The sequence below is a fragment of the Pan paniscus genome, chromosome 18, assembly GCF_029289425.2.
Source record: "Pan paniscus chromosome 18, NHGRI_mPanPan1-v2.0_pri, whole genome shotgun sequence".
Taxonomy (NCBI): Eukaryota; Metazoa; Chordata; class Mammalia; order Primates; family Hominidae; genus Pan; species Pan paniscus.
In genome coordinates, this window is record NC_073267.2 from 82,981,496 (window position 1) to 83,006,063 (window position 24,568).

Sequence of the window (24,568 nt, forward strand, 5' to 3'; positions counted from 1 at the left end):
TTTATTTTTAGAAAGTTTTTCTTGAATTATCAAGTATTTTTTTCATATCATTTTTCAGCGATGAGTATGTTGGACCTTCTTTGTCTGCCCTTCTACAGCTTGCATTTCCTCTCTCATTCATTTTTAACTTTCTGTTCATTTCCATTGCATTGTCATTACATTCATTAGGCTATCCTCTGTGTCCTTTACTTTGAGTTATGTATATATTTCCTTTATGCTTCATTGTTTACCAGACCAGACCTGGTTCAACAGACCTCTTTAATCATCCCGCTTCTCACCACTTCCTCCACCACCATTCCAGTTTAAGCCACCATTATCTAGAATACTGACATAGCCTTCCTATTTCCATCTCATTCTCCCTCTGCCCCCATTATCACAAAGCAGTAAAAGTAATTTTTTAAATGTAAATCAGAACATATTGCTTCCATGTTGTCTCATAGCATTTGATACAGTGAGCATCTCTTTTTTGTACCCTTTTATTCACTTGTATCTGACATGGCATACTCATTTGATTTTCTTTCTACTTTTCACTGGTTGATTTTTGCTTATCTTATTTGTTGGATTATTCACTCATTTCTGATCACTAAATATTAGAGCTCCCAGTACTTGGTACTTGAACTTCTTTCTCTTGTGAACTCACAACTTAGGTGACTTCTTCTAGGAAAAAAGGCTTTAAATTCTACTTTTTGTTGTTTACTTTTATATTTATATCTCCTGCCACTGTCTATCCCCTGAACTCTGGATCATATAGTCAGCTTAATGTATGGTTGGCAGCTCAAACTTAATATATTTAAGATCTAATTGTAGCTTTACATTCCATCTCTAAAAGCCTGATCTTTCCTCTTTGTCTCTTTCTTCCTGCTTTTCATACCCCCACTTATATGTTTTCCTAGACCAAACACTTTGGAGTTGTATTCCTGATGCCTCTCTATTTTACATCTTATGATCCAATGATAAGTGCTATGAATTCTGCCTTCACAAATGTGTCTTTAATCATACTGCTTCTCACCATGTTCTCCACCACCATTCCAGTTTAAGCCACCATTATCTAGAATATCAAAATTGCCTCCCTGTTTCCATCTCGTTCTCCCCCTGCCCCCATTATCACAAAGCAGTAAGAATGTTTTTTTAAAATGTAGATCAGAACATGTTACTTCCATGTTTAAAACCATCCAGTGACTTCCCATTACTCACATAATAAAATCTAAACTCAGTGCCAAAACCTCCAAGGTCCTGTACCATCTAGTCCTGCCTTCCTCACGGACCTCTTTGCCTTCTACTCTTCTCCCTCTCAGTCTCTTCTCAGTGAATCTTCCCTATGCTGCTCTTCAGACACTCAAAGGTAATTTCCACCTGAAGGACTTTGCACTTGCTTTCCCTTCTAACTGGAGTGCTATTCTAAAATCTTAGCGTGACTTGCTTCAGACCTCTACTTAGAAGTCATCTCAGAGAGGCCTTCTCTTGACTGCCTATCTAAAAGAGCAGCCACCTCCCAGTCTGCCATCTCCTTGTCCTGCTTTAGCTTTTTTTCACGGCCTTTTCACTACCTGACTTTATGTTCTGTATTTCTATATTTTTTGTATGATCGCTTGAGCTTCAAGAATGTCAACTTCATGAGGTTAGGGCTTTTTTGGCTTTGTTCACTATATTCAGCATACAAAAAAGAATGTGGCACATGTTGGAAACTCAATATTTATTGAATGAAGACATGAATTTTTAATCTCTCCTAACTGCTCACTTCTTTACATTCTTAAATATTTGCTTTGTGCTCTTTGACTTTTTTTTTCCATTATGCTCTTTGAGCTTATGGTGAAATGATGTAGTTAAGACTGATTGCTTAATGGCAGAAATTCAATTAGCCAGAAATTAAAGAGTATATACTGTATTATTCCACTTATATAATCAAGAAAACTAACCTAAGATGTGAGAAGTAGATTAGCTGTGTTACCTTTGTCATAAATCAAGTGACCATATATTTAATAATTGGTTTGGGGGCTTTCTAATCTGGTACATTTATTTTTCTGATAAATCTTGTGCTAATATCTCATTATCATTACTGTGGTAAGTAACAGTATATGATATGTAATAATATAATTATCATGTTGTGCTACCTGATACAGCAAATCCTCCTATCTTGTTCTTCAAATGTATCTTGTCTATTCTTGGTCCTTTGCATTTCCATATAAATTCAGTCAGCTTTTTTTTTCAAAAAAAAAAAACTGCTGGGATTTTTTTTTAATGTATTGCATTGAATTTTCAGATAAATTTGGGGAGTATTTGACATCCTGAAAAAATTTCTTTTAATTTATGAAAATAGTATATTCCTGCATTCAGTTAGGTCTTCCTTAATTTCAGTTAAGGTCTTCCTTAATTCCTTAAAACAATAATGTTTTTAGTTTCTGGATAAAGGTCTTATACATCTTTCATTGGATTTGTTTCTATGTGTTTTACATTTTAGGATACTATTTTAAGTAATATTGCTTATAAATTTCATTTCCTAAATGTTCATTGCTAGTACCTAAAAATAGAATTGGTTTTGGTATGTTGACCTTGTACTCAATGACCTTGATAAATCACTTATTAATTCTAATAAAAGAATTATTAGAATGATTTATTTGTAGGTTATTTTGAATTTTTGAAATAAGCAATTACTTTGCCTGGGGAAAATGACAGTTTTGTTTCTTCTTGTTTGATTTCTAGTACTAAAACAACCTCGAATTTCTGAGATGAACCCAACTTGGTCATGATGTGTTATCATTTTTATATAGTGCCAGTTTCAGTTTCAGTTTGCAAATTTTTTTTCTCTCTCTTTCTTTCATCTATCTGTCTATCTGTCTATGGTTTATGAATGAGACTGGCCTATAGTTTTCTTTTCCCTTAGTGTCTTTCTCAGATATATAAAGGAGGTTATGCTAACGTTATAGACTGAGTTGGGAGACATTTCATTTTTTTGTTTTTCTTTTCTTTGGGACAGTTTCTATAATACTTGAGTTGTTTCTTTTATGTTTGGTAGAATTTGCTTGTAAAGCTATCTGGGTTTGAAATTTTCTCTGTAAAAGGGTTTGTTTACAGATATAATTTCTGTAACAGTTTTAGAACTATTCAGATGTTCTGTTTCTTCTTGTGCCAGTTTTGATACATTTTTATTGTATTTTTCTACAATACAACACAATACAAAAAAAAAATGTGTTTTTGCTCCTTGAAAGTTAAATATTCTATTTTTCCCTCCAGTTTCTTTTACACATTCTTTTGTCCTGTGTTTTAGTGCTTTTACAATGATGTACTTGGGTATGGATTTCTTTTTGAATATTTCCCATGTTTAGTTTTAATATCCACAGGTCTACGTAGTATTTTCTTATCTTCCCCAGTCATTTTTGTCAATGTGTGACTATAACAATAATTTACTCTTTCAACTGAAGTTTTCAGGAATTGACCTGGATCAGGCATTATTCCAGCCCTTTCCATCAGAAATTATATTTCAGAACTACACTCCCTGTGAAGTCTATGAAGTTCCACTGATTTTGAGGAACAATGACAAAGTGAGTATGTTCACTGGGGTGGGTGAACTCTTCCAGGATATATGAGAATGGGTTAAAGTAAAATGAGATCTTGAGGAATCTTTGATAAGTTCTTTAATTTGATAGACTTAGGAAAATAGTATGAAAACATGTTCTTTGATTATAAACTTAATGACGACAAGGCTGTGTCTGTTTGTTGCTATATGTTGAGTCCTAACCAGTGCCTAACACGTAGTGAACTCCCAACATGTGCACTAACTTTTGTTGATTAAAGGATTGACCAGATGAATGTCACGGGGTTCTTATGTATGACAAATTGGGCTAGGTTTTTATTTAAGATAGGGAAATTACTATTAATGTTTATGTAGTCTTCCTTAGAGACATCATTTCCCCAATTCAAGATATAAACTCTACTCATGAGAATTGCAATTGTTGAGCATATATATATGTATGTGTGTATATATATATATGTATGTGTGTGTGTGTATATATATACATATATATATATATATTTTTTTTTGAGACAGAGTTTCACTCTTGTTGCCCAGGCTGGAGTGCAATGGTATAATCTCGGCTCACTGCAACCTCCGCCTCCTGGGTTCAAGCGATTCTCCTGCCTCGGCCTCCCCAGTAGCTGGGACTACAGGCATGCGCCACCACACGCAACTAATTTTGTATTTTTAGTAGAAACAGGGTTTCTCCATGTTGGTCAGGCTGCTCTCAAGCTCCTGAACTCAGGTGATCCACCCACTTCGGTCTCCCAAAGTGCTGGGATTATAGGCGTGAGCCACCGTGCCTGGCCGAGCATTTATATTTCTATTTTACAATGCATTTATAGTCTGCAAATTGTACCTTTTTAAAAGCCTTCTTTTCACTTCTAAAAAATGTAGGTCCCTTTCCTTTTTTTCTGTCTTCTTCTTTCTATAGAAGATAGCCTTCAAAGTTTGTCTACAGTCAGTTTTGAAGGCTTCTCTCACTGTCTATGTCTTGTCTCTTTGCAATTGTAATGGAAGATTTCTTTTTCAGCCTTATGACTTTTTCTTTAGAGATAAATTAGGGTTTATTTCAAGAAAAGATATTAAATGCCTGAAGAGTTTCTTGACACTTAACAATAATGAAAGAAAGTAATGCAGAAGTTCAGCATGAAGCATACTTGAGTGTGAAAAGTAATCAGATGGGGAGGAAGGCATTGGAGAGATGGGAAATCTGGGTATAAAGACAAGGAGGAATACTTTCAGGGGTCTAAGAATGTGGAGACAAAAAATTCTAGCTATAAGACAAAATAGAAATTAAGTAAAGACTATGCAAGAATCCAAAGCAAATGGACTTGCAGTTATATTTGGTACAGCAGCTCATTAAGGGAATCAGCGATGCCTTGCAGAGATCAGTGGGGTGATTTAGTGACAGCAAAGCCAGACTCTGGAGAAAATGGTCTGTTTCATTCTTTTCTGCAGTAGCATTAGTAAGAGAAGCTCATGGGTCAGAAATGAAAGGGAAGGAAAAGAACTGGAGGTACACAAGATTGTGTTCCTAGACCTCAAGAAGAGGTGCATTGCACAGACATTAGGGCTCTATCTTTTCATGCAGTTCAGTTCTCACTTCTGACTCTCTTATCCCTTTCTATATTACTTTTTTTTTTTTTTTTTTTTTTTTTTTTGAGACGGAGTCTCGCTCTGTCGCCCAGGCTGGAGTGCAGTGGCGCGATCTCGGCTCACTGCAAGCTCCGCCTCCCGGGTTCACGCCATTCTCCTGCCTCAGCCTCCCGAGTAGCTGGGACTACAGGCGCCCGCTACCACGCCCGGCTAATTTTTTGTATTTTTAGTAGAGACGGGGTTTCACCGTGTTAGCCAGGATGGTCTCGATCTCCTGACCTCGTGATCCGCCCGCCTCGGCCTCCCAAAGTGCTGGGATTACAGGCGTGAGCCACCGCGCCCGGCCCTATATTACTTTTTGACTCTTGCTGAGGTATTTTTAGCCTACTAAAGTGGTACAGTCCAAAGCATCCTCTCTGACCTTAAACAAGAAATGGTCATCAGTGGTTGTTTAATAGCAAGTCGGGGTAAAGGACACGTGTGAGTTTTGTCTGCCAGACACTCAGTTCTCATGGATAACCAACATCTCTTGATAAGATGCAGCCAGAGTGCTGGCCACATGGAAAGAGGGTCCCATCCTAGGAACGTCCAGCTACCAAGAGGCAGACAGTTCTCTCCAGGCGAGGCAGGCTTGTCCTCTGGTGACTCCAGGACCCTCATGCCAGGTGGCTGATGTGACCCTGCTCCTCTGCTTCTTTAGTTCACAGTTTCATAAAGAACCATGGGGAGAGATTTGGGGCCCTGAGAAATGCCTTCTGTGCTGTTCACCTTTTATTTGCTTCCTCACTGTCGTGGGGTACAAAAGATAGAGCCTGTCAGGTTATTACTTTTGTGTCTCCGTCCCTCAGACACAGAGGATGAGAATAAGCCAGAACACTTGTGATTTTAATTGGGTTAAAATGATAAGGACCCACACTCCAGAGTCAGACTAATCTGGGTTCAGATTCCAGCAGAAGAATAAGACTTTAAAAGAATGGAGCTGTTGGGAGCTGCTCTGAGACTGCTCTGGGGGATATCCTGCTGCTCTTTGCTCTTGCTTTGTGGTGTTTACTCAGGACCATCCCATGGAGAGGTGGGGTGGAGTTTGGCTGGGACTTGACTCCCAGCACCTTTGCTTGGTGGAGCTGTACCACTGTGGGCAAGTGTCTGTAGCATGGGAGTCAAAATGAAGCTCAAAGATTATGGTGAGGATGAGGTGGCATATAATGTGCTATAGATGGGCCATTGAAGGGGTGCAGGAAGTGTGACTTCTCTCAGAGCAGTTCTCAAATGCTCAAATGTTGGGAAATCCAGCTTAACTCCACTATGTGGGTGAGGTTTTAGCTGATTAAAGAGCCCTTGAAGATAGTCACTTTTTTTTGTTTGTTTGTTTTTGAGACAGAGTCTTGCTCTTTGCTCCCAGGCTGGAGTGCAGTGGCCCGATCTCGGCTCACTGGAACCTCTGTCTCCTGGGTTCAAGTGATTCTCCTGCCTCAGCCTCCCCAGTAGCTGGGACTACAGGCGCATGCTACCACACCCGGCTAATTTTTTGTATTTTTAGTAGAGATGAGGTTTCACTGTATTAGTCAGGATGGTCTTGATCTCCTGACCTCGTGATCCGCCTGCCTCGGCCTCCCAAAATGCTGGGATAACAGGGGTGAGCCACTGCGCCTGGCTGATAGTCACTTTTAAATGATTTAATTTTAAAATGAACAAAGACTTGTAATAATAATAAAAATAACTAAGAATAATAATGTTAATAAAAATGAAAGCTAGAAGGTATTGGGTGCTTACTTTGTATGGGATAAAGATAAGTACTATCATCTCCTTTTATAGTTGAGAAGACTGAAGTTCAGACCTGACCAAGGTCACACGTCTAGTAAGTAGTTGATGGATTTCAGTCTGTGTTTAACTCTGCTTTTTCACATGCACGATGTTCATCATCATGTGTTTCCCTGCAGATTCCAAGGTTGGTGAAAGTTGTGGAAGAAAGTTCGCCTTACTTTAAAGTAATCAGCCCCAAAGATACTGGCCACAAAGTGGCTCCTGGAGTGCCTTCCGTATTCCGAATCCTCTTTACTCCAGAGGAGAACAAGGTAATACCAGGAATGGCAAGAAATTGGACATTTGTACTGGCAGATTGCAGTTCAATTCTGAATATTTACAGAGGCGGTAGTGCTGGTGGTGCTGGCGGTGGTGGTGGTGGTGGTGGTGGTGGTGGTATTGGTGGTGGTCTTGGTATTGACATTTGTGTTGTTGTTGGTGGTGGTATTGGTGGTAGTGCTGGAGGGTGGTGGGTAGTGGTGGTAGTGTTGGTGTTGGTAGTATAGATGGTGGTGGTATTGTTGTCATTGATGGTGGTGATGGTATAGATGGTAGTGGTGGTGTTATTGATGTTGGTACTGGTGTTGTTACTATTAGTAGTGTTGGTGGGTATTGGTGGGTGATGGTGCTGGTGTGTGTAGATGGTATTGGTATTAGTAGTATGGTAGTGTAGTTGGTGGTAATATTGTTGTCATTGATAGTGGTAGTGGTGGTGGTGGTGTAGATGGTGGTGGTATTGTCACTGATGGTGGTAGTGGTGATGTTAGTATTTGTAGAGTTGGTGGGTGGTGGTGGTGTAGATGGTGGTGGTGATGGTGGTGTAGATGGTGGTGGTGCTGTCATTGATGGTAGTATAGGCGGTGGTAGTCACGAGAGGAATGCTGAGACAAAGGTTAAAGATTTTGGCTTCTAGGAAGTTTCGGGCCTTAATTGGTTATGACTTTCCTCCCCAGATTCTAACTAGTTTGCAAAAGAGATCCAAGACTCAAACATAGAGATAATATCATAGTTTCAGCCTCAGTAATGGTAAAGCTAGAGCTGAGAGCAGAGGCCTGCCTGGCCTGCTCACCCCCATCAGCTCACAGGCAGTCTAAGAAGAGCCTGCAGTCAAAAAGGAGGCCATTTTCTCTCAGTACCACTGCAGTGGTGGGGAGGGGAATGGAGCCCAATCTCACTCTCCTCAGTCATGGAAATTCCAGTTCCTTCTAGGAGAGAAGGAGCAGGTATGGGGGCCTGAGGGTGGAGGCTTCCTCCCCACCCCTTCTCCAGGGAGTAGAATTGTTGGTCAGGTTTTGTTCTCTGTGGGCCTAAATGGGGACTTAGGAGGAGGAGAAGAGTTTTACCAGCATGATTGAAGGAGTGAGGACGGAGAACAAGTCTTAAATATGCAGAACAAAATGCAGGCTGTGTATCATGTTAATAGCAGGCATGCTTATCTGTGTTGCACTCTTATGGTTGGAGTCAGTAGAGCACAGTGGAGTCAGACAGAACTAGCTTGGAGTCCTTGCTTTTCCACCGCTAGTACCTATCGGCTGCTGTCAATATCATTACCAGTATTCCCTCTACTATTGCTGTTGTTACTACTTTTCTGGAGAGCAAGGATAGAGAATTTAATGTGGTTTGTTAAGTATGTACTCCTTGTGGTGAGTGGTTAAAAATTCCGTTATAATAATACCATTGCTATAATTTTGCCACTTTATAGTATTACCATTTATATGTTAGGTTGTGTTTAGGAAACTACAATTTTGTTTGAGGTTCTACTGAAATAAATAAAAAGATAAATAACTCCAGATGTAGGGCTTTTTGTTGCATATTGTTGAAGTCCTCATTTTTTCTGGAGGCTCTATATCTGAATATTGTCTGTGGGGAGAACAGGGTCTGGATTTACTGTGGGTGTGAGATTCCTACACCGTCATTTTTGTAGGAAGCTGATTATAATCCTTTGTGCAGCTTGAAATACAAAGCATGCTGGATTTGAGGAGGTGGCTTTCCTTAGTTTTTTTCTGTGCTGGAGAAAATAGGTCTTCTGTTGGATAAGTATCGTTGTATCTGTACCTCATCTGACTGAAAAAGGGATACACGAGACTTTCTGGAGATGGAATGTTCTATATTGGCATGAGGATTATGTGGCTGAATTCATTTGTCAAAACATTTATATTTGTGCTTTTCAGTATATACATAAATTTTAGCTAAAAATCCTGTATAACAATAGAAGGGGGAGGGAGTGGATAGAGGTATAGAGGGAACCAGAATGATAGAATGTTAAGAGTTGTTGAATTTGAGTGATGGGTACATTGGGGGTTTGTCATGCTAGTCTGTCTTCTTTGTGCATGTTTTAAATTTTCCATAATCAAAAGCTAGAAGAAGAGAGAGATTTTATTACTGTTTATCCTGCAAAGAAATAGTTGAAATGTATTTAAAATATGTTGCTATGTAGTTTATAAATATGAAATGCTAACATTTCTGGTGAGGATTATTGCTTCACTGTGTTTTGTAGCTGCTTATCTTACTCTCAGCTCTTTTATTCCTTCTTACCGTTCCACTTATCCAGCATTGCATGTTTATTGGGAAACCCCTAATTAAAAAAATTAACTAAGTTAAATGTTGTTATACTGTTACTTCTAAATGTTTGAAAGTTATCAAAAGCTGAATGCATGTTTGAGGAGACATAGTGAGGATAATGTTTACCTATGAGAAATTCAGCTGTCCAATTTTGGAGACATTAAGATCTTGTGTTGGACTTGGCTCTAAACTATATAATTTATTTCAAAAGACAGAGTTGTTTTCTTATTTTGCTGGCTAGCTAGCACTGATGATGGCGTAGTCAGTTATCTACATTCGCTTTCACTGTTGGAAAGTCTTCCTTAGAAACATCATTTCCCCAGGGCAGTGCGCAGAATGACCTGCTAGGGTTAGGCATGCTGTCTTTCGGGCTGCTCCAGAATGCAGCCAACGAGTGACTAGAGCCAGATTTATTTTAGGAAAAATAAAAGTCATTCATTTCACCAAGTGTCACTGTTTCTTCACTTGGCCAAATTGATAGCCAAAGTACATGCTTTTTTCTTTCTTATCCCCTGCTGATCTGAGCACTCTCCATTCTCATTTACTCTCCTCACATCTGGATGGTAAGATATGTAAATTGCAGCATGCCACAGTTAAGCCAGCCCTCTTTCAATTGGATTTTCAGTACCCATGTATATTAGCATGTCGAAGATGATAATGCAATTTACATTTCCCTCCCGCCCATCATCTATTAATCTGGCTGCCTAGGGATGGAACTTGTTAAGAATGCCAAATGCCCAGATAACAGGTGCAGCAAATTTACTTTGGCTTTCCTTCTCTCTCCTCACTCAGACTTTTAAAAAAAATGATTGGATATGTTATTAATGTAATAATCCTAGTGTACCTATCATATACTGTAGAAATGTAATAGCCAGTGTCATCATAAAATAACACTATAAAATTCTAGAGCCTGACATTTTTCTTGACCTCTTAAATTTGTATCTTTACCATTAAAATGAGAAAGAAAAATATTAGGCTTTTGTGGGAAAGCAAAACAAAGTACTTCCTTGGACTTAAGAAAGCATCTGTTTGCAATGTGTTGTCATACGGAAAAGGCAGCAAGCTTTGAAGAAAGCATGCAGTGGTGCAACTGGGTGGCTCAGTTATGGTTTAAGAAAATGTCTAATTTGTTCTCAAAATGGTTTTTCCAGTTTGTCACTATGAAATTTAAAAACCATAGCCCAAAAAGAATAGAAAATGTTAACATGTTCTATGTTATCTATGTATACAATAATAATAAAACTATATTGCCAGCAATTTGAATTTAAATGTCAGTATCATAAAATTGTCCACAATCAATGACTTTTGTTGGCAAAAATAAGGATCAGGATTTTGTTTTCCTCCTGCCTGAAATTCGCCCTCCCCAGTTCTATCTGGATCACCCCTGTAGCCCCAGTACCTGGCACAGGGCCTGATACATAGAAAGGGTGCAGTAAATATTTGTGGAGTGAGATAAGTAAGTAAAAGTTAATCTAAGAAAATATAAAGAAGTTTCTTTGACTTGAGGTTGGCCTGCAGATGAGAACAGCATGTAAAAAGGGCTCAATTATCTTTTTGTGTCATGAATATATTAGATATTAACTTTCTTCTTTGTCACTTCAATTAACAGTAAGATGTCTAGGAAGTCTTCTCTAAAAAGAGTTTCTCTTTATTTTGTTTCATATTTCCAGATAGTCACATCCATACTTTTTAGCTTTATGGACTTCATAAATGTAATTTGATAATAGGGCTAACAAGGATTTTAGGAAATTTCTTTATAAAAACTCCTGATAGTGTAGTACCCAGAAAAGATTACAAATGAATAATATTATTTCATTTACTCAGTGCCAGGCCCAGTTTTCTGAGCCAGATCCAATGGAGAATAGAACAAGCTTTAGCCTTCATGGAGCTTACATTTCACAATGAATAAGCAAACAAACAAACAAATATATATAATTTAATGTCAGGAATTGACATAGTAGGGGGTAGGGAATGATAAGGGCTCTGCTTTCTTTCAAAAGTAAGGTCAAGGAAGACTTCTCTGATAGGAAAGTCAAGGGAAGGCTCTCCTGTTGAGGTGACATTTCGGCTAACTTAAGATAACTAATTTAAGCCATGCAAATATCTGAGGGAAGGGCTGTCTAGGAGCGGGAACAGCAAGTGCAAAGGCCTTGTGGCAGAAACACGCTTGGCAGCCAGCTCGGGAAAGTACGAGAAGGCCAGTGGGGCTGGAGCAGAGGAAGCTGTTGGAAACATGGTAGGAAATGAGATTCCAGCAGGTGAGCTCATGAAGGATCTTAGAAGCCATGCAAAGTGGGATAGGAAGCCACCATAAAGTACTTCAAATATTTTTATTATGGAAGGCTTTCTTTTCCTCATATGAAGTAGAAAGAACAGCAGAGTGTCTTTCTACTTTCTGCTGTCATCACCCACCTTTTCAAATCTCAGCGCATGACCAGTCTGGCTTCATCTGTCCTGCCCCTTCCCCCAGTAGATTTTGAAGCAAGTCCCATACAGCATGTAATTTCATCTGTAAATATTTTGTGATTTTTCTCTTAAAGATAAGGGCCTTTTTAAAAGTTAGCATAACCACAGTACCATGATTGTGCCTAAAAAACCACAGTCACTCCTTAATATCATTACATATCCAGTCAGTAGTTTGGATCTTGATTTAAGAAAACCAACTTTAAGAAGTTGGTTTTTAAAAAAACCATTGCATACCAAGTGCAACAATGGTTCACAATTAAGAAAAAGTTTGTTTTTTTTTAAAGTTGGTTTTCTTAAATCAAGATCCAAACAAGGTTTGCTGATTGCATTCCTATCACATTGTTTAGAATGGCCCCTTGCTGCCTGTTGCCTGTAACTGATAGTTAGATCTATAGCCTTGATTAGATTCAATTTTTTCTTTTTGATCAAGAATCCTTCACAGGTGATGTGGTACTTCCTAGTGCATTATATCAAGAGGCACAAAATGTCTGTTATGTTTTGTTTTGTTTTTGTAATGATCCAATAAAGATCATTCCCTACATCACTGAGGGTTAAGTTTCTAATTCCATAATTTATTTTGCACTTACTGGTTGGAATTATTCTAAAAACAATAACAACAACAAAACCAAAACTTTCCCTCACCAGCTTTTCAGCTCCCCTGAGGTATAGTCCATTCAGGAAAGATAGGAGAAATGCTTGATCCTCTCCTTTTATCCAGCCTGATGGGTTGTGATTAGGGATGACACAATCTGACTTACATTTTGGGACCACTCTGGCTGCCAAGTAGAGAATAGGCTGAAGCAGGGCCACGTGAGGCATCACTGCTAGTAGCCTCCCCTTGACATTCATTTTCTCTTTCCTCATTGGTAAGAGAACCACAATTTAAAAAAATAATTATTTGTAATTGACAAAAATTGTATATATTTGTGGTGTTCAACATGAGGTTTTAATATACACATTGGAATGGCTAAATAAAGCTAATTAATATATACATTATCTAATTAATATATACATTACCTCACATACTTATAATTTTTTTTGTAGTGAGAACATTTAAAATCTGCTTTCTTAGCAATTTTCAATTTTACAATACATGGTTATTAACCATGTTGTATAATAGGTCTCCTGAACTTCTCCTTGTCTAACTGAAATTTTGTACCCTCTGACCAGCATCCCCCAATTCTCCAACCCCAGCCCCTGGGAATCACTGTTCTACTCTCTGCTTCTATGCATTTGACTGTTTTAGATTCCACATATAAGTCAGATCATGTAGTATTTGTACCTCTTTTGCCTGGCTTATTTTACTTAGCATAATTGCCTCAGTTTCATCCATGTTGTCACAAATGATGGAATTTCCTTCTTTTTTAAGATTACATAGTATTCCATTGTATATATATGCCACATTTTCTTTTCTTTTTCTTTTTAACAGAGTCTCACTCTGTTGCCCAGGCTGGAGTGCAGTGGGGCAATCTCAGCTCACTGCAGCCTCTACCTCCCAGGCTCAAACAATCCTCCCACCTCAGCCTCCCTGGTAGCTAGGATTATAGGCACCTGCCACCATGCCCAGCTAATTTTTTTAAATTTTATTTTTAGTAGAGATGGGGTTTCTCCACGTTGTCCAGGCTGGTCTCGAACTCCTGAGCTCAAGTGATCTGCCCATCTTAGCCTCCCAAAGTACTAGGATTACAGGCATGAGCCACTGTGCCCAGCCTACATTTTCTTTGTATGTTCATCCATTGATGGACACTTGGGTTGATTCAACATGTTGGCTATCGTGAACAGTGCTGCAGTGAACATGGGGGTTCAGGTAGCTCTTCCACATACTGATTTCATTTCCTTTGGATATATACCCAGAAGTGGAATTGCTAGATCATATGGTAGTTCTATTTTTAATTTTTTGATGAACTGCCATATTGTCTTCCATAATGGCTGTACTAATTTACATTCCCATCATCAGTGTACAGGGAGAACCACAAATTTTGATTGGACATTTCTGCCTGAAATAAGAAATTACATTTCCCAGCCTCCTTTACAGCTGCATGTAAGTGTCGGCCAATGAGATGTGAGTAGGACTCCAAGGCACCTGGTTGAAGAGAGCTGACAACAGCAGGAGGTGACCTGTCCCTTCTGCCCTCCTCCTTCTGCCCTGCAGCTTGGCTATGAAAGAGTTGGGTCCCAGGAATTACTCTGCCCCACAGGGTGACATCGAGGATGGGAACTGCATGCTAGAATGGTAGAGCAGGAATTTAGGAATTTGAGTCTCTGATGACACTGTTGAGCCACCCTACCGACCTGGCCTACCTACCTCTGGACTTCTTTGTATAAGATAAATAAACTTCTGCCTAGTGTAAACTGCTCTGATTTTGCTCTTTTTCCTTTTATAACGTAGCTGACTGATCCCTGATGCATACAGGGGGCAGAGGCTACTATAGTAGTTCAGGTAAAAGATAAGGAAGTTTGGATGAGGGTGGTGACAGTGAAGGTGATGAGAAGTAGGAGGAGTAAGGATGTATACTTTTTTTTTTTTTTTTTTTTTGAAGCAGAGTTTTGCTCTTGTTGCCTAGGCTGGAGTGCAATGGTGTGATCTCTGCTCACTGCAACCTCCGCCTCCTGGGTTCAAGCTATTCTCCTGCCTCAGCCTCCCAAGTAGCTGGCATTATAGGCACCTGCCACCACGCCCAACTAATTTTTTGTATTTTTAGTAGAGGTGGGGTTTCACTATGTTGGCCAGGCTGGTCCCGAACTCCTGACCTCAGGCGATCCACCCACCTCAGCCTCCCAAAGCGCTGAGATTACAGGCATGAGCCACTGTGCCCAGCCGGATGTATACTTTTATTGTACAGCTGCCAGGATTTACTGATGGACTGATGATACGAGAAAGAAATGCACCTAGTTTGAACTGTAGGATTTTGGCTAACAACTGGTCAAATGGTGGTGTCATTTACAGAGATAGGGAACAGAGGAGGAAAGCAGGTTTGTGAGGCTGGGTGTTCAGTTCATCAACTGAAGTGATTGCTTAAGCCTGCAGGCCATCAGAGCCTCCCTAGTCATAACATCTGAATTAATTGTAAGCCAGCAGAGCAATATATAATGATGTATGATCTAATATAGTCATATTAAGTGCATAACTTCAGAGATTGGAATACATTTTAAGGGACTTGTTTAAAGAACCTTATATTCTTTTATGGGTGTGTGAATTGATTATGAAAAAATGTATAATGCAAATCAAACTTCAAACCTTCCTCATTTGGGAACTTGAAAAGGTCTGAAAACATCTCTTTCAGTATTTCAATTAGCCTCCTAAACTATTTACAGCTGCCTTTAATTCCTTCTAGAACAAGGCAGCGGATATGTGAGTATAGAATAAAATGAGACAAACACTTCAGGATCTCCTCTTATCCTGGATTCAGCAGCATCTTTTGTTCTAGCCCTCAACGCCTCAGTTAATGCTCAGTCTCCACATGTGCCAGGGGCTTTTCAGTTTATAATTCCCAACAAAACATGTGCTGGCTGGATTTGATTGCCTAAGAAAAAGCGAAAATAGTACTTATCTCTTTAGGATTCTGTAGTAATCAGACTAGGCTGTTGCATTGTTGAATTATGTGGGGTTTTCTAAGATCAAGTGTGCTTAGTGCAATTTGTGCTTCCTCATGTCTAGATAGCATAAGTTTTGAGTCTGGCATTACCATCTGGAAACCAGAATCAATTGCAGAGCTAAGAGTCTAACAACTCAATTTTTAAAATTTTATTTTTATTTTTGTTTTTATTTTATTTATTTATTAATTTTTTTGAGACAGAGTCTCACTCTGTCGCCCAGGCTGGGGTGCAGTGGTGCGATCTCGGCTCACTGCAGCCTCCATCTCCCGGGTTCAAGCAGTTCTCTGCCTCAGCTTACTGAGTAGCTGAGACTACAGGTGTGAGCCACCATGCCCAGCTAATTTTTATAGAGGCTGGGTTTTGCCATGTTGGCGAGGCTGGTCTTGAACTCCTGGCCTGAAGTGATCCACCTGCCTCAGCCTCTCAAAATGCTGGGATTATAGACTTGAGCCACCACGCCCAGCCATTTTAAAAAATATATTTTAAATAAAAAGTATTTTTGTGGGTACACAGTAGATATATATATTTATGGGGTACATGAGATGTTTTGATGTAAGCATGCAATGTGAAATAAGCACTTCATGGAGAATGGGGTTTCATCCCCTCAAGCATTTATCCTTTGAGTTACACACAATCCAGTTACATTCTTTAAGTTATTTAAAAATATACTAGCAACCCAGTTTTAATCAATTTCTTGAATCCTATTTATTCCTTTTTATGACTCACTCCTGCCTTAGGACTTGTATGTTTGCAGTTCCCCTTGGCAGGAGCACTCTGTTCCTAGATCTCACCCAACTGGCTCCTTTTGCTGTTCAGGTCCCCATCCGAAGGTCACCTCCTCAGGAAGACCTCTTTAGTTATTCTAACCTAAATCAACCCCATCCGATATTATCACTTTCCTGTGCTTTATTTTCTTCAAAGCCCTCATCACTTTCTGAAATTATCTTGTTCTATTATTATTATCCTTATCAGTATATAGATGGCTAGATGGCTCCCTACCAACAAGAGTAAACATATGTTGAATTTTTTCTATATGCCTTACACAAATTGTACTTAATACAAAAGTCTGATAAGGACAGTTAACATTTATTGAGTACTTACTACTTGCTAAATGCTAGGCTAAGTACTTGCCCACACAAGTCCACATCTGTGTCATCTCATGCCTGGACTATAGCAGTGGCTTCCTAACTGGCCTCCCTCTTCCCGCTGCAGTCCGTGGCCCACATAGCAGCCAGCGCTTTTTCTAAAACGTTACTCAGGTTACATCAAGATCAGCTTTCAGCCTTGGGAATGCCTTCAGCCCTCTCACGTCCTAACAATGGCTTACAAGATCTCTGGGATCTGGCCGCCACAACCTGTTGGCCATGTGTCTAACCACACTCCTTCCCTTGTTCCCCTCTGGCCACAGGTTCCAAATCACACTTCCCCCAGACAGCCATCCATCCACATGGCTTCATTTGTCACTCATGTCTCTGCTGAAGTGTCACCTCCTCATAGAGGCCTTTCCTGACCGCGCCCCCCCCCCCCATGTAAAAGAGCTCTCCAGACTCTCTGTCCCCATATCATGATTTATTTCCCGTCACTCATCACTACCAAATGTTCCGTTACCGACTTTCCTTCCTTCGGGAAGTATTTGTTGAATAGTTGCTAGATACTAGGCTCTGTTCTAGGTACTGGGTATACAGAAGGCAAGAAGATGGGCAAATCCCTCTTGACATGGAAATACGGGGGAGACATGCACTACACTCACTGGGGAGGTAGAATATACGATATACTAGATGGCTCTGGGCAAGACTAAAGCTGGACAGAAGGTAAGGGAGTGATGGGGCAGGAGAGGGAGAGTTCCATTGAAAATAGGGCAGTCAGGGGAAGCCTCGGGGAGACAGTGGATCGCTGTGCCAAGCACTGAAGAGGTGAGGGGGTGAGCACCATGAATAAGTAGAGGGAAGGAGAGAACATCATGTGCAAAGGCTCTGAAGGGGAAACCTGTGGCTGCAGGGGGAACCAGGGGAGAGGAGGAGATGTGGCCAGAGAAACGATGGGCGCACCAGGCCACGGGACCTTCGCAAGTGCGCCAGCCCAGCCTAGGTACTTTTCAGCAGAGAAGCAGCCTGAGCCGACTTACATTTTTACTGGGTCCCTCTGACCCTTGGGTGGAAAATAGACTTTAGGAGAGCAACGGTTGAAATAAAAAGTCCTGTTAGCCTGGGAAAGATTGGAGTGGCTAGGACCAGGGTGGCGGGGGTGGAGGTGGTGAAGAGTGATTGCAGTTTGGATATATTTTGAAGGTAGATCCTATGGATTGTATCAAGAAATTGAGAAATAGAGCATGAAAGGATGCCTCATTTCAGGGTTCTAAAGCCAGACCGCTGGAGAGATCCTGCAGTTGGAGAGAGGGTCAGACCTTAGCTGTCTTTGTGGAGCCTTTGTGGGTACTAGAAAAAGGTTCCCCCTTTGGGCTGAAGCTGTTTTGCCTCCATTCCTGGCCCTCAGCAGAAATCTTTATGCACAGTAGCAGGCAGTGACATTCATCAGGAGCTTTGGTTTGGGACATAAGTTTATATCCAATGAGATGCTGACTGGGCAGCTGGTTATGAGTTTGGAGCCCAAGGGGACAGATAGAACTACAGGCGTAAAGGCTATTTGTGAGCATTCCTGGCAGTTTTAGCTTTATATTTATTTATATGTGAGTTGCACTGTACATTACATATCCTTTATTCATCTGTTCATTGTCTCCTCCATCCTGATGTGAGCTGGAGGAGGACCGTGACCATGTCTGCATTTCCTAATTGGTTGTATTCCTAGACCTAGCACAGTGCCGTGCTGGCACCTGGGCACTTAATGAACATAGTTGAATGAATAAACTGGGGATGCCACTGCTTTATGCTTGTCCTGTGGCTTCATGAGGTTGAGTATGTGGCCAGCCCTCTATGCCAATTTGTATGCCAGATGGTCCCATTCTTATTCTATGTCCAAAGCCCAAAAAGAGCTTTTTTTAAAACCTCCACCACTTACTACTGTTTATCACATGGTTACCAAAAGGAAATTTCTGTTCAAAATGACTTTTCATTAATCAAGACTGCCTTGCAGCTAAAACACACTATAAAAGGATGAGAAAATGAAGGAAAACAAAGCTTTTTTTAGATATCAGATACCTTTTATGGTGACTTCTTTTAACTTTTTCTTTGCTACATTGCAGGCAAATATTCTATTTCTATCTTATGAGATGGCATAAAGAGTGACTTTATTCAGCATTTCTGTTGCATTTAAACTCATGACTGGGGAAGAGAGATGCCTAGGGCCTCAGCATTTTTATTTGGAATGGTCAGAAATGGCTTTGTGCAAGAAGTGAGGTTTCAACTGACTTACGCATCAGTTAGCTAGTTCTGTATGATTACAAACAATCCCACATTTAGTGGCTTAAAATAATAAAGCACTTATTATTGCTCACAAGACTGTGGTTCAGCTGGGTGGTTTTTCTGGTGTTGCCTGGGCCCTCTCATCAGGTAGGGAACTCTGCTTATTGTGGCTGGGCTTACATATCTGGGGATCAGCTGGCTCTAGGCTGGTCTAGCATGGTCTTGGTTGGAGCATCCAGGTGCACATCCTGCAGTAGGCTGGACCAGGCTTGTTCACATGCCATTGGCAGGGTTCCAAGAACAAGACTGGGTAGACCCAAAGCTTCTTGAGGTCTCAGCTTGAAACTGGCATAGCATAACTTCGGCCACCTTGTATTGCTGAAAGCAAGTGGAATGGAGACTCATTACTTGATGGAGGAGCTGCGAAGTCACATTGCAAAGAGTATAGGCAGAAAGAGGCCATTAGTTAGAAACATCGGCCGGGCACGGTGGCTCACGCCTGTAATCCCAGCACTTTGGGAGGCCGAGGCAGGCGGATCACGAGGTCAGGATATCGAGACCCATCCTGGCTAATATGGTGAAACCCCGTCTCTACTAAAAATACAAAAAATTAGCCGGGCGTGGTGGCGGGTGCCTCTAGTCCCAGCTACTCGGGAGGCTGAGGCAGGAGAATGGCGTGAACCCGGGAGGCGGAGCTTGTAGTGAGCAGAGATTGCGCCACTGCACTCCAGCCTGGGCGACAGAGCGAGACTCTGTCTCAAAAAAAAAAAAAAAAGAAAAAGAAAAAGAAACATCATTCTAATACATGGGCTTGAAGGAGAACTAGGGTTTGGAAGGAGGACCTGAGGGAACTGTTGTGAATCTTCTTGGATCTACAGGAGAAATGGGCCTGGCCTTCCACTGACCTTCATCCTACCTCCCTATTGCCTGACAGACACATGAAGCATAGCTTCTCTACCAGCTGTAGGTTTTAACACTAGATCTGTTCTCTCTCTCTCTCTCTCTCTCTCAGAAAAGACAATCTCATTTGAAAGTACTTCTGTAATTGTTTTAAGATGTTTTCATGGAACTATACTAAAAGTTGTTTTGCAAAATGCCTCTCATCGACCCTTTTCTTGAACAGTTATCGTGACCATGTTGCTTTTTCCACAAATAATGATCATACCCTTCCCTTGTAGGATTACGCCCATACGTTGACCTGTGTTACTGAAAGAGAAAAGTTTATTGTACCCATCAAAGCTAGAGGGGCACGAGCCATTCTCGATTTTCCTGACAAGCTGAATTTTTCCACTTGTCCTGTCAAATACAGCACCCAGAAGATTCTGCTGGTACGAAACATTGGCAACAAAAATGCTGTATTTCACATCAAAACTTGTAGGTATGCATGCCTTTAGCTCTTGTTTTTGATTGATTATAGCTAAATCTAGTCAGCTCAAGTAATTTGCTACCATAACATTGGGGGGTGGAATTGCTTGTTACAATCTTCAGTTGCAAAGCTGGGAGACCTCACTGATGTAGGGTAGACTTCCTCTTCATCCTCAGAGGAAACAAAAATTCAAGGTTTAATATCTTATATCCATATTATACTAAATCCTCTTTTTGGTTCTTCAAAATGCTGGATAAAAGTCCTTCTTTTAGTACAGAGAATGGCCCATGAGAATATAGAAATAAATTTGTCTTGACTGAGAATTTTTATAACTGGCTTGATTAGTTTTCTGTTGCCATTGTAACAAATTGTCACAAACTCAGTAGCTTAAAACAACACAAATTTATTATCTTACTTTTCAGTGGGTCAGGAGTTGCACTGGGCTAAAATCAAAGTGAGAGCAGGGCTGCATTCCTTTCTGGAGGCTTGAGGGGAGAGTACATTTCTTTGCCTTTTCCAGTTTCTAGGGGCCGCCCACATTCCTTGGCTCATGGCCCTCAGTTTTCTTCTCTGAAAAATGGGGAAAAGTATACCAGCCACTTCATAAGGTTGTTGGGATAATCAACAGAAACTGCTGGTATATATCAAGTGCTATATAATCGGTGTTTGCTCTTTTCTTTTTCCTTCAAATGAGCTATGACCAGTGTGGTAGACAGAATGATGGCTCTCCAGACATGTCCATATCCTAATCCCCAGAACCTGTGACTGTATCATGTTGTATGGCAAAGGGGAATTAATATTGCAGATATAATTAAATTTGCTGATCAGCTAATGTTAAAAATTGGGAGATAATCCTGGATTCACTGGATGAGCCCAATGTAACCAACAAGGGCTTTTAAAAATAGAAGAAGGAAGCAGAAGAGTTCAGCGTGGTGAGCTGTGAGAGGGACTCAATCTGCTGTTGCTGGCTTTGGAGGATGAGAAAACTGAGGGATAGAGAGGTCACATCATTTCCTGAAGAGCACAGAGCTAGTAAGTGATAGAGCTGGATTTTAATCTGAGTATTTGTGGACTAACCACAGTGTAGACACCATGGGACAGTATAAAGCAGGTGTCCCCAACCCCCGGGCCATGGACTGGTACCGGTCCAGTCCGTGGCCTTTTAGGAATCAGGCTGCACAGCAGGAGGTGAGTGGTGGACAAGAGAGCAAAGCTTTATCTGTATTTACAGCTGCTCCCCATCACTTGTGTTACCGCCTGAGCTCCGCCTTCTGTCAGATCAGCCGCGGCATTAGATTCTCATAGGAGCACACACCCTATTGTGAACTGTGCGTGTAAGAGATATCTAGGTTGCATGCTCCTAATGCCCAGTGATCTGTCACTGTCTCCCATCACCCCCAGATGGGAACGTCTAGTTGCAGGAAAACAAGCTCAGGGCTTCCACTGATCTACATTATGGTGAGTTGTGTAATCATTTCATTATATATTACAATGTGATAAGATAGAAATAATGTGTGCAATAAATGTAATGCGCTTGAATCATCCTGAAAATATCCACCCCACCCCCAATCTGTGGAAAAATTGCCTTCCATGAAACTAGTCTCTGGTGCCAAAAAGGTTGGGGACTGCTGGTATAAGAATGATGAAACAACCCCATCTCTCAAGGACCTCTCTTATAAGATGGGAAAGAAGGATTTGTTTTGGGGCATGAGAGCAAGTGGCTGACCAGTGGGGTCTTAAAAAGAACAACCAGCTTGGGAAGACAGGAAGCAGGGGTTCAAGTTCTTTTCTATAAAAAGTGGTATGTATATACTGGATTTAAGTTCTGTTTTTAAAAAGTAGTGTGTATATACTGGATTTAAGTTCTCTTTCAGAAGGGCATTATCTGTGGCATCCTTTGCTGACTTAATGACTCATTTGTCCAAAAGGGATTAGAATTTGCTTCTACTTGATTCCCAAAAGTTAGGCTACCATGGAGTACTCTTTTGGTAATTTCCTGCCTTAGGAGTTCCTGGACTGATAGCTCATATGCAAATCCCACACCTTCATACGACACAAGTTCAAGTTATGAATGTCCTAGAGAAACTTTGTTCCTTTAATTAAAAACTCAGATACACACTTTTTCTTTTGCTGATGGGAGTGTGTTTGGGGAGTCCTTCACATTTCTCAGGTTTATACGGGGATCTGGTACCAGTCCCCTAACTTGACCATTGTGAGGCCTTGTCTCCTGCTCCAGCAGGGCTATTAAAAACCCAGGCTTCTGGGCTACTGGGAACCCAGGGCAGACCTATCATTAGCTCAGTGGCTTACTGCTGTGGTTCTTAGCTTCCTCTTTGTTTTGGAATGGTATGAGTTTTTCTTATTTTTGTGCATGCTCAGTTATGCATTTATTTACATTATCTTTTATCCAGTCTTTCTAGGTATTTTCTGGTGGGAGGGTTATCAAGTGACCCACTTTGCCATACTGTAGGTAGCAGCACTGCCATATTGCCAGTTGAGGGCACATCCTTTGGGAGGGAATTTGTGTTTATTTCTCCAAGTACTCTAGGTGAATCACTCTCTCTGAACTATTTCGTGTAGATCCACATTTCTGTCTGATATCCTATTTCTCCTGGCTTAAAACTACCTTTAATATGTCTTGTAGCACAAGTCTACTGTAAATTCCCTGTTTTTGTTTATCTGGAAAAAAGTGTTTATTTTTCCTTCATTTTTGGAAGATTTTTTTTTCACCATATAGAATTCTGGGCCAACAATTATATATAGATTTTTTTCCTCAGTACTTTAAATATGTCACTCAATTGTCCTTTGACTTACATTTTTCTAATGAGAAGTCTGCTGTGATTCTTATCTTTGTTCCTCTGTATGTAATTGTCTCTTTTTCTTGGGCTACTTGCTGATTTATTTGGTTTTTGCAGTTTGGAAATGATGTGTCTAGGTGTAAGTTTTGTTTATGTTTTGCTTTTTGTTTTAAGGATTTTGTTTTGCTTTTGCTTGGTTTGGGTTTTAATTTTGCTTGAGGTTCTCTGAGCTTCCTGAATCTTTCATTAATTTTGGAAAATCTCAGCTATTATCTCTCCAAATTTTTTTTTTGTTCTATCCTCTTTCACTTTTTCTTCTGCTTGCAGGAAAGTTCTGCCTGCCACAGGCGAAAGCCACAGTCTAAACCGTATGTGCATATCCCATCCCCCTCGGGGGAAATGGGTTGGTCTGTCTTTAGATTTCAGGCTATTTGATGTGCTACCTCCGCTCTCTGACAGGCACAAGAAAGGTTGTGATTTTGTTATTTATCTCACTTTTTCTTATGGTTAGGGTAAAAGAAACATTCTTTCCAGCTTTCTGCATTCTAGGTAGAAGCAAGATTCTAAACCACCTTAAATAAATCAACCACTAAAGGCAAAGGAAAAGTTCTTTTGGAACTCAGTGTCTCCAGACATTGGTCATAAATTCTCTACAGGCCTTGTTTGTTGTCTCATGGCAAACCTCACATATTTTGATGGAGGAGAAGGAAACAGGTTGTTCAGCTGGCTTCCCATGAATTAGAAATAACCCATCTTGGCCTGGCATGGTGGCTTATGCCTGTAATTTCAGCACTTTGGGAGGCCAAGGCGAGTGGAGCACTTGAGCCCAGGAGTTTGAGACCAGCTTGGGCAACATGGTAAAACCCCATCTCTACAAAAAATACAAAAAACAAAAAAATAAGCTGGGTGTAGTGGTCCATACCTGCAGTTCCAGCTACTTGGGAGGCCAAGGTAAGAGGATTGGTTGAGCCCAGGAGCTCGAGGTTGCAGTGAGCCATGATCATGCCACTGCACTCCAGCCTGGGTGACAGAGAAAAACCATGTCTCAAAAAAAAAAAAAAAAAAAAAACCATCTTTTTCAATTGAAAAAATGGTCTCCCACAACCACCATTCACAATACGCATTAAAAACTGTTACAATGGTATTTTTTTTTTCTATGAAAAAAAGAATCTACCTAAGGTGGATATGCAAGTGCGGGAACATATCTTCCTGCGCTGTTTGGCTGAATTTGAAAAAAACCACCCCAAAATGGCAATTTCGTATATTTCAGATTCATGTAAATGTGAAGCAAAAATCACTTCACAGATTTAATAGTGTGAAGTTGCAAAAAAAATCTAAAATCTTTCTATCCATCTACCTATGAATATGAATTATGTTTTCCTAATGTAGAAACAATTCTAAGGTAAAATGGGAGGCAACTCAGGGACTGGCCAGGATTTGTCAACAGTAGATATGCTGGCCCAGCATTGCCATTTTACTGTGAAGGGAGTAAAGCCTGAGGAGTTAA

At 40.5% G+C, this 24,568-nt stretch overlaps 1 protein-coding gene across 1 annotated transcript in view; it reads left to right on the plus strand.

The window, feature by feature from the left end:
- The window catches only part of HYDIN (HYDIN axonemal central pair apparatus protein), a 429,930-nt gene that overhangs the window by 47,216 nt on the left and 358,146 nt on the right, over positions 1-24,568 (plus strand). The window contains exons 4-6 of the mRNA XM_063597736.1: positions 3,420-3,539; positions 7,051-7,185; positions 20,076-20,275. Of these exons, the coding sequence (XP_063453806.1) occupies positions 3,420-3,539; positions 7,051-7,185; positions 20,076-20,275 (455 nt within the window). The remainder of the gene's footprint in view (positions 1-3,419; positions 3,540-7,050; positions 7,186-20,075; positions 20,276-24,568) is intronic.